Source organism: Rhineura floridana, chromosome 21 (assembly GCF_030035675.1).
Source record: "Rhineura floridana isolate rRhiFlo1 chromosome 21, rRhiFlo1.hap2, whole genome shotgun sequence".
NCBI lineage: Eukaryota > Metazoa > Chordata > Lepidosauria > Squamata > Rhineuridae > Rhineura > Rhineura floridana.
The window spans coordinates 5,480,220-5,490,446 of NC_084500.1; the positions used below are offsets into that span (position 1 = coordinate 5,480,220).

The 10,227-nt window shown below is 44.9% G+C and overlaps 1 protein-coding gene across 2 annotated transcripts in view; it reads left to right on the forward strand.

Annotated features, from left to right (window-relative positions):
- LOC133374177 (protein spinster homolog 3-like) overlaps window positions 1-8,442 on the forward strand; it is an 88,832-nt gene extending 80,390 nt beyond the window's left edge. For both annotated transcript variants that reach the window (XM_061604759.1, XM_061604760.1), the window contains exons 9-12: window positions 770-835; window positions 3,177-3,275; window positions 4,290-4,470; window positions 7,339-8,442. In XM_061604759.1, the coding sequence (XP_061460743.1) occupies window positions 770-835; window positions 3,177-3,275; window positions 4,290-4,470; window positions 7,339-7,403 (411 nt within the window). In that variant the 3' untranslated portion in view covers window positions 7,404-8,442. The remainder of the gene's footprint in view (window positions 1-769; window positions 836-3,176; window positions 3,276-4,289; window positions 4,471-7,338) is intronic.
- The last annotated feature ends 1,785 nt before the right edge of the window (window positions 8,443-10,227 follow it).

The window sequence follows — 10,227 nt, forward strand, 5'->3', positions numbered from 1 at the left end:
TGACAATGACAGAGAAGCAGAAAGCAGTTTTCAAACCTGGTCAGATTATTCTATAATCTTAGAAGGGGGTGTGTCTGTGAAGGGGTGTGGCTGCGACTATTATGAAGGGACCCTGTGCTTCTAAATTTGCTACTACATTACCGACTGACTTCCACAAGGAGATCTTGCCTATGAGGGGTCCGGCATTCATAGGAGAGACTTTGGGTTGTAAAGTTTCTAGCCCTCAAGATAGCAAGTGAAAAGGCTGAAAGAGCATGGAAATCAAGATGCCCCTTTTTAGAATTTCACATATGTGAATAGGCAATATCACCAAGGAACACAGCACCCAGAGCTGAGTGTGAGTGGCCTCCAGTATAAAGTATTTAATTTTTGGTAATTGTGCTGAGTAAATTTGTACCCTGAAAGTGTAGTGATTCTTATTTTAAGCAAACAAATCATACCAGCAAAGCAGTTTACAACCCTGAAAGGGAGGGATTTCGCTGGTGCCTGTAGCAGTTGTTGGTTGGAGCCTGTAGCTGCTACCGGCACCCAGAGGCTTCCTTGTTCACAAGCTCAAGTGAATTGCATCTGACTTTCTGTTTTATGAGCAAATCTGTTTACTTTGCTGGTGAAATGAAGGAGAAACCAGCAGCTGGGACCCAAAAGGCCAGCAGTTAAAATGCTGGAGAATAATATCTGGCCTCTATTTCTCCCTGTACATGTGCGATTCTCCAGTGGCTATATCCATGACATTCTCTCTGTTTGTTTCTTCTTCTTTTTACTATTTCAGATTTTTATTGCCCTTGGAGAATTTCTTTTATCTTTAAACTGGGCCCTTGTGACTGATATTCTGTTGGTGAGTGCAATTGTTTTTTTCTGTCACATTGATTTTGCTGATAACCCGATATATCTATTCTTAGATCTCCGCTCTCCATCTCTCTCTCTGTGCACTTCCTTCACTTTCCTTCAGGCCCGTAGCCAGAAATGTTGTGGGGACAGGTTATACCAGGGGAGGGGGGCATCGTAAATGGGTGGAAAACAGCCCAACATGCAATCTTGTGCGTGTTTTCTTGCATGCAAGTTCTACTGTGTCCAGTGGGGCTTACTGTTAGGAAAGGATGCACGGGATTGTAGTCTAAAAGCAAGCCATACCTATAAAACTCGGTTCAATGATTTAACGTAACAGTTTTCCAAACAATTAGCACTGAGTGGCTCAGTGTTTGCTGGAGGCCACGTGCCTCTGAATATAACTTGCTGGGAATTGCTGGAGGGGAGAGTTGCTCTTGCGCTCAGGTCCTGCTTGCGGGCTTCCCAGAAGAGGCATCTAGATGACCACTGGGAGAACAGGATGCCAGACTAGATGGGCCATTGGCCTGATCCAACTGCAGGCCTCTTCTGATGTCTGTCCTGTGGCTCTCGGATCCATGGGCCCCAGGGAGGGCCAGTCTGCTCTGTCCCCATCAGAGGAACCCACCTGCCCCGCCCTGGATCTCTCCCTGAATCACTCCGGGCTGCCCAACCCAACCCATAGAGATCTGGGGCTTTCTCAGCCCATTCGTCCCAGCCCCAAATGCCTCTGAATTGGGTGGGGCCTCAGGCCTTGGCCAAATGCAGTGCAGAGGCCTAGTCTTTATGCCGTGCTCCCACGTACATGTCGCCAAAATACAGGAATACCCCACTATACAGACCTTCACTTTACAGACAATCGCAAGTACAGACATGTTTACAGTCGCATCATTCCCCTATTTATGTACGCTCGCTTCGCAAGAACGGACACTTAATGGCATGATGCCACCGCCCGATCTGTTTCCAACTACAAACTTGCATACAGTACGTACTGTTTTCGCTGCCATCCGTTATTTACATCCGTTATGCCCGTATATGACGATTGCAGTGCAGTACATGCATCGATAAGTGAAAAAAGGTAGTGCTTCACTTTAAGTACATTTTCGGTTTACGTACTCGCTCTTGACCCATTCCGTACGTTAATGCGGAGTATTCCTATACATAAGAGGATAAAATATTCATGTGCAGGTTTATCTGTATAGGCGTAAATACAGAAATAATGACTGTCATTTAGATAGAAATACAATCCATCTCTCCGTCTTGGGAAAGATCCTGCCCAGGTGAGCTGTGCACCTGTTTAGTCTGCTGTCCAGACGTTGTGGGTGGTCAATGTCAAGGCCCCCTTCCTGGGTCACATCCACACCATGCGTTTAAAGCAGATGGCTTCCCCCAAAGAATCCTGGGAACTGTAGTTTGCTAAAGGTGCTGGGAGTCGTAGCTTTTTGTGGGGTAAACTACAGTTCCCAGGTTTCTTTGGGGGATGTCATCTGTTAAAGTGGTATGAAGGTGCTTTAAATGTATGGTGTAAATTTGGATCTGACAGCCTTCAGACAGAGGGTGCCTCCAAAGAGAGGAATGTACTTGTAAACTAGGATGCATGGTCACCCTCCATGCACTTCCTTCAAAAGTAGCTCTCTCTCAGACATTTACAGAGCAAAGGCAGGCATCCCTGGAATTTTGATGCTGTAGGAAATGGTGTAGTTAGCCTGTCTGGTACAGCCAGCCCATCTGCAAGGGATCCAAGTACCAGCAGCACTAACATAGCAAACAGGGCCAGCGCCAGAGGGCAGCCAGGTTGGGCCCTGGCCGAGGGCTCCTGTGATCCAGAGGGGCCCCTGAAGGGCCCTTCATTAGGGTGGGAGGGTAGCACTCCCATTCCATGATCTGTGGCAGTGACAGCTTCCAACCTCCCGTGGATTGAGGAGAGGGAGCTCCCAGGCACCCCCTTCCATACAGATGCCCCATCTACCTCTTCTGTTGCTGTGAATGTCATGTGCGCTGCTTGTGCATGCCAGCCATCAACTAAGATGGTGGCAGGGACTTCCCTAAGGGGCTGACATCCCTGGTGCCATCTTGGTTAATGCTAGGCATGTGTGCACAGCACAGATGGCATTCACAGCCATGGGAGAGGTAGGTGGGACATGCGGGCAGGCACTGTGGGCCTGGGGCAGGCTGGTGCCCAAGGGCCCAGTCATACCTGGCACCGGCCCTGGTAGCAAACACAATCTTTCATTAGGTAGACTAACTGTATGGCAAAACAGGTCAAGCACAGCCTGGGCCGCCCCCAGAGGACGCTTAGCTAGCAAGTTGGCCTTTCCTACCTGTCAATCATTGGATCTTTGACTTTTCAGTACGTTGTGAAGCCAACACGCCAATCCACAGCGCTGGCTCTGCAGATATTCGTTAGCCATTTGTTGGGTGATGCCGGCAGCCCCTATCTCATTGGAATCGTGAGTTATGAGGGTAGCTTTTGGGGGGTGGGGAGGAGTTTTTTTTCTTGGTGGGTTGGGGGTAGGAATGCTACAACGTCATATCTTATGAGCGTATGAGGACTCTGTGCACTGTGAATGAATGGCAGCTGGACAGCCACCTGTCAGGGATGCTTTAATTTGGATCCCAGCATTGAGAGAAAGCCTGTGTTGTATAGTGGTTAGAGCGTTGGACTACGACTTGGGAGACCAGGGTTCGAATCCTCACACAGCCATGAAGCTCACTGGGTGACCTTGGGCCAGTCACTGCCTCTCAGCCTCAGAGGAAGGCAATGGTAAACCCCCCTCTGAATACCACTTACCATGAAAACCCTCTGCATAGGGTCGCCATACGTCAGAGTCGACTTGAAGGCAGTCCACTTCCATTTCCTGCATTGAGCAGGGGTTGGACTTGATGGCCTTATAGGCCCCTTCCAAAGCTACTATGATTCTATGACCAAGACACAGAAATATCATCAGAGACCAGCTGGATGTGCAAGACTCCCTATGCTTTTTATCATCATCATCATCATTGTTGTTGTTATCATTATTATTAGTGTTTATTTTTTGTAAGCCGCCTCGAGGGCCTTTTGGCCATAAGGCGGGATAGAAATAAACCATAATAATAAAATGATAATAATAATAGTAATAATAGCTATTAGAATTTATATCCTGGCCTTCCTCTCGAAGGAGCCTATTAGACATTAGAGTATCCCGTTCGACAAGTTGCTCACGCCACTTCTGCACCAAACATTTAAAGTACTATGGTATCACTTTAACAGTCATGGCTTCTCGCAGGGAATCCTGGGAACTGTAGCTTGCTAAAGGTGTTGAGTGTTGTTAGGAGACGCCTCACAGAGTTACAGTTTGCTTTAAAGGTATGGTGTGTACCTTTATCTTTGTATCTCAACGATAAGGGGCCCTGCCCATCACCAAGAAGACCTGCGTTTTGGGCCAGCCACGTCTGACAGGGACATGAATCCTTTTCATCTCCAGATCTCCAGTGTGATCCAGAAGAACCAGGCAGAATCGTCTTCCTTCTGGTCCTTCCGCAGCCTGCAGTACAGCTTTGTTCTGTGCATTTTTATTGGTGTTCTCGGGGGAGGATGTTTCCTTCTGACAGCCCTCCGCATTGAAGAAGACAGGATAAAAGCTGCCCCACCAGCCCCGGTCCAAGGTAACACTGGCTAAATAGCACTCTACATTTATTTTATTTTACTTATTTATTTATTTATTGCATTTGTATACCGCCCCATAGCTGAAGCTCTCTGGGCTGTTTTACAGCAATTAAAAATATTAAAAACAAATACACAGATTTAAAAAGCAATTTAAAAACACATGCTAAAATACATGCGTCTGTGTTAGAATTGCTTAATATGTTTTTTAATAATGTTTTTAACCCTTTTTTTTTTAGGGTTAGGGTTAGGGTTAGGGTTAAAGACCCTTCGTGGCGCAGAGTGGTAAGCGGCGGTAACGCAGCCGAAGCTCTGCTCACGGCCGGAGTTCGATTCCAACAGAAGGAGGAAGTCGAATCTCCGGTAAAAGGGGTCGAGGTCCACTCAGCCTTCCATCCATCCGTGGTCGGTAAAATGAGTACCCGGCATATGTTGGGGGGTAAAGAAAGGCCGGGGACGGAACTGGCAATCCCACCCCATATATACGGTCTGCCTAGTAAACGTTGCAAGACGTCACCCTAAGAGTCGGAACGACTCGCACTATAAGTGCGGGGACACCTTTACCTTTTTAACCCATTTTTAAAGTTGTTTTTTTAAAAAAGTTTTTAACGCTGTTTTGTTTTAATGTGTTTTAAGATCTGTTTTTATGATGTTTTAAAGTGTTTTTAGCGCTTTGTTTGCCGCCCTGGGCTCCTGCTGGGAGGAAGGGTGGGATACAAATTAATTAATTAAATAAATAAAATACATGGAATCATACCACTTTAAACAGCCATGGCTTCCCCCCAGAGAATCCTGGGAATTGTAGTTTGTGAAGTGCTCTGAGAGTTGTTATTTATTTATTTATTTATTTGTTTGTTTTATTATACTTGTATACCCCCCCATAGCCGAAGCTCTCTGGGCGGTTTACAGTAACTAAAAACATTAAAACAAATACAATTTAAAACAGATCTTATAAAAACAATTTAAAACAATTAAAAAAATTAAACAGTATAAAAACACATACTAAAATGCCTGGGAGAAGAGGAAAGTCTTGACCTGGCACTGAAAAGATAACAGTGTTGGTGCCAGGTGCACCTCGTCAGGGAGATCATTCCATAATTTGGGGGCCACCACTGAGAAGGCCCTCTCCCTTGTTGCCATCCTCCGAGCTTCCCTTGGAGTAGGCACCTGGAGGAGGGCCTTTGATCTTAAACGTAGTTAGGAGGGCCTTGCTCCCTTCACAGAGCTACAACTTTCAGAGTGGTTTAACAATCCATCCATCCATCTTCTGAGGATACTACGGGAACTGTAGCTCTGTGAGGGGATCAGGGGTCTCCTCACGACTCTCAGTGCCCTTAATAAGCTACAGTTCCCAGGATTCTCTGGGGGAAGCTGTGACTGTTTCAACTGGTATTATAGTGCTTTAAATGTACAGTGCAGATATCACCTTAATTTCAACCTTACTTTTTGAATTTCTTTAAAAATTAAAACCAAGGGTTGCATGCAGTATGATCTCAAAGGCTAGTATCCAACTACGTCCTACACAGAGCAGACCCACTGAAATTAATAAACCGAAGTTAGTCCCATCTGTGGGTCTCCTCTGTGTAGTGTTGAATGCCACCCAATAACTCATACACCACATTCCTTAGAGGAGTCCAAAAGCACAGATGAGATGAACAGAGCGATCCCTTTGCAACTGAAGTAACAGGGGCTAATATTAGCTTTCTCGCTATGTGATGCTAATTTGACACCCATAGCGTGAACGAAACCCACCGACACTTGGCACTCTGCTTATCGAGTAGCTTTCGGAATCCCCAGGGGGACCTTCTCTCCCATAAGAATGCCCTGTTGGAAAGCGGTCCAGAATATTTCAAGAGAGCATTCCCGGAAAGAAGTTGAGCCAGCCTTTTTGAAAGAAAGAAAGAAAGAAAGAAAGAAAGAAAGAAAGAAAGAAAGAAAGAAAGAAAGAAAGAAAGAAAGAAAGAAAGAAAGAAAGAAAGATTTTATTTATTTATTAAATTTGAATCCTGCCCTTCCTCCTAGAAGGAGCCCATCAGTAAAAGAAGAACATGTCTTTTATTTCAACTTTACAATTCAGTAAGATCCACAGAAGCTAAGGGTGCTGTGTCTCTGCATATCGCCATTTGTTATAAGAAGTCCTGCCCTGTTGCTCAAAATTGGTGTAGTTTGTCCCCTAGATGCCAGCCCATTCTTGAAAGCTTCCAAAGAGTTTGAGAACAGGTTTAATGACAGGAGCAGGAAGCCTAGTGCCATCCAGATGGCCCCGGCCAGGATGCCTATTGGTCAGGGCTGATGGGGAGCTGCAGACCAGCATTTGGAAGGGCTACAGGTTCCCAATCACTTAAAAAGAAATAGCCCCTTAAAAGCTTTTTTAAAGTTAGATCTTTCCCAAGTTGGGAGTGGGGTAAGGCAAGAATTTCAGTTCGGTTCCTGTTTTCAGCCGAATCTATGAAATCCACTCTTTCTGAAACAATATGAGAACTGTAACACAGCCACCTTTCGGAAGGTGCACATCTCCAAATGTTGCAACACAGTTCTCCAACCAAATAAGGTTTTGCAAAAATGCATATATTAGGGGAAAGTGTGCATCAAAATGAATATATTAGTAAAAATAACATTCAAAAATGCATGGTATTAGGAGGAATGACCTACAAAAATGTACCCATGAGTCAAAGCGGTGTACAAAAATGAGTTTATTGGGAGAAATTTACACTAAAATGCTGAAGATTTTTCATGAGTTCTTTTTAATTTTTAATCGTGAATTGCTCCAGAACAGAATTTAAGACTGGGAAAATGAGGAAGGGAAAGAACTGGAATTGACAGACCTGAAACTGAAATTGGCATCTTATTTGGGACCTTTTTCTCTGCAGGCACAGAAAACAAAAGTTATGTCCTGCATGAAGAAGAACTCGGAGGTGAACCTCCTGCACTCTAGAACAATCTCCTCCCCTTTGCGAAGACACTCTCATTGGAAGAAAAAGGCCTGAATGGTACCAACACATCCTCCATCTGGTGAGGGAGAGGAGACGCTTCTGTGACTGACTTGGGAGTGTGGCATTCAAACCGTGCGCTGAACCTGATGGCAACCCTCCACCCTCGTTTCTCAAAGTGACATCAGAACCTGCCAAGGAATCTGGTGACTGCAGATGCCAAGAACATAGCCAAGTCATTCACGTGAGGACTCTTCCTACATAAAACATAACCGGTGGTAACTGGTGGACGTGGCACATGCCTGTCTTCCATTCCAATTGACTTGGCCCATGTCAGCTACTTCTGCAGGGTCTGTATTTCAAGGACCAAGCTCAAGTTTGGCATGGTGATGTTTACAAGTTCAACCCTGGTGGCTTGGGGTTAAATAGATCTTGAGAAGAAAAGCTGGGGCAGACCTTTGCCTGACACCTTGGAGAGGTTTGAGTGTTGCCAGGTAGTGGCGAACAGAAATCGCCCACCTTTTCAGGCCTGTGGGCACATTTGGATTTTTGAGCAAGTGCCATGGGTGCCACCCACACCGGCCACTTCTGGTAGAATTAATCTCCACCTTGAAAAGTACATAGAGTAGAAAGAGGAAGTGGGAAAGAGTGTCACTCTTCCAACTTCCTCTTTCAGCTTTTCAAGGGAGAAAAGGGTAACTACCCCCACCAACGAGAGGGCAATGAGGGGTGGGTGGACTCAGACATTTTGTGGGCACCAGGGGAAGACCTTGTGGACACCATGCTGGTGACTTCTGGCCTAGGATGAGTCGTTGCTCAACTTAATTGGTTTTTTTCTTTGACTTTCACTTTCCATTGTTCTGCCCAAATTCAGTCTGTTGACATCACCTCCATTAACAGCATCACCAAACTATGACCTTTCCTCTGTGCCCCGTTGGTGAAAACTCTTGTCCCTATCCTGGTCATATCTTGCCTTGACGAGAGATGGATGATGTCAATTTTAGTTTCTCTCACTTTCTTATTTTTTCAGTCTTAAGCATTAGTTTGCCTCTTTTTTAATATTAAAAAAGTCTTTATGAAAACTTTTCAACGTTTTAGAGTGCATTTTTCCTAATACACATATTCTTGCCTGGTGAAATGCATTTCTATTTAGGAAAACAGGAAATGGCCTTATGCTCAGCCAGACCATTGGTCCATCCAGCTCAGTATTGTCGACACAGATTGGCAGCAGCTCTCTGGGGATTCAGGCAAAGGAGATTCCCAGCATATATTACTTAGCCAGAGAACTGCATTGTGAAATTTGAAGAAGTGCAAATTTTGAAGGATGGCCGTTTGAGTTCACATCTCGTTTTGGAAAGCAAATTAGGTTTGCACTTCCTGAATGGCAAACAGAATCGAATTCCTCCCCTACCTCTATGCCCTTCTGATGATTCTTTATTCTTTAACTGGCCTTTGATGCAACAGCCCTTCAAATAGAGTACTGCGAACCCGGACACACAGACCCCTGGTTGTGAATTAGGACTGGCTGATTCCCCACATTACCTGTTGCATTGCACTCGCAGCTCAAAGAAAATGTGTTTGAGATGCACAGGACTGGGTGGGGCAGCATGTATTTTTCCCAGAAAAAAAACACCCACAGTATTAATTTGTGTATTGTGAAGGAGGTACCTTCATTGCTAATCTGCCAATTGCAATATATCTTGTTCTGCAGTTTTTATGGCGTTCTGCAGTCCCCTTTTATTTGTTTCTAATGTTTTATATATATATCTTTTCTCTTTTGCACCATAATGCATTACTTCAGGGATGGGGGTTGGACTTGATGGCCTTATAGGCCCCTTCCAACTCTGCTATTCTGTGATTCTATGATTGATATATATATCATAGAATCATAGAATATATATGTGTGTGTGTATGTGTGTGTGTGTGTGTGTGTGTGTAATCAGAGCTTGGAAACGTTATTTTTTTGAACTACAACTCCCATCAGCCCAATCCAGTGGCCATGCTGGCTGGGGCTGATGGGAGTTGTAATTTAAAAAAGTAACTTTTCCAAGCTCTGTGTGTAATAGAATCAACACCTGGGATATTCCTGGCACCTTTTCCTAACAATTCCCATTTTTGCCTTTAATCTGCTTGCTTGGCTCTGTCCAGATCATTGTCCCTGAACTGAAGTGACCTTGGACAATACATTTGGGACAGGTAAAATCCTCCAGTTGGGAGGCTGACAGGAAATCAGCCAGCCAAAAGGAAGTCCACCAGATTGGCATGTATTGCATTAATCTGTAGCATGCAAGTGCAAAAAGGCAGATGTTTCATTAGGTACCTGCAAACAGGCCTGTTTGTCTGATTTCCCACCCCTCTTTTTGGGTGGATGGGAGTCTCAGCAAGGTGTCTGGAAATAAAACTGGTTGCATACATGCCATACATTTAAAGCACATTCCCCTCAAATTTAGTTTACCCCTCACAGTGCTACAATTCCCACCACCCTTAACAAACTACAGTTCCCAAGATTCTTCAGGGGGGAGGCTGGCAAGCGGCTTTAAATGTGCTTTAAATGTATGGTGCATATGCAGCCTAAACCATCTTTATTCTCTCTGTTTCCAGTGTTCAGGCTGTGAGTCCCTTTCCTTATTAAGCCAAAATGGCACTGCCAGCATACAAGGAAAAGATGTCAGGAGGGTTGAGGTTTGCAGAAGTGCAAACGAAAAAATCTTTAAGGTTGGGGGGCCTTAAGGGAAGGCCAAACCCCACAAAAACCCAATGAGGACTGAGCGTGCTCAGTGAGCATGGAGTGGTGACTGACTTTTTCTTTGGGGGGACAGAAAATCAGGT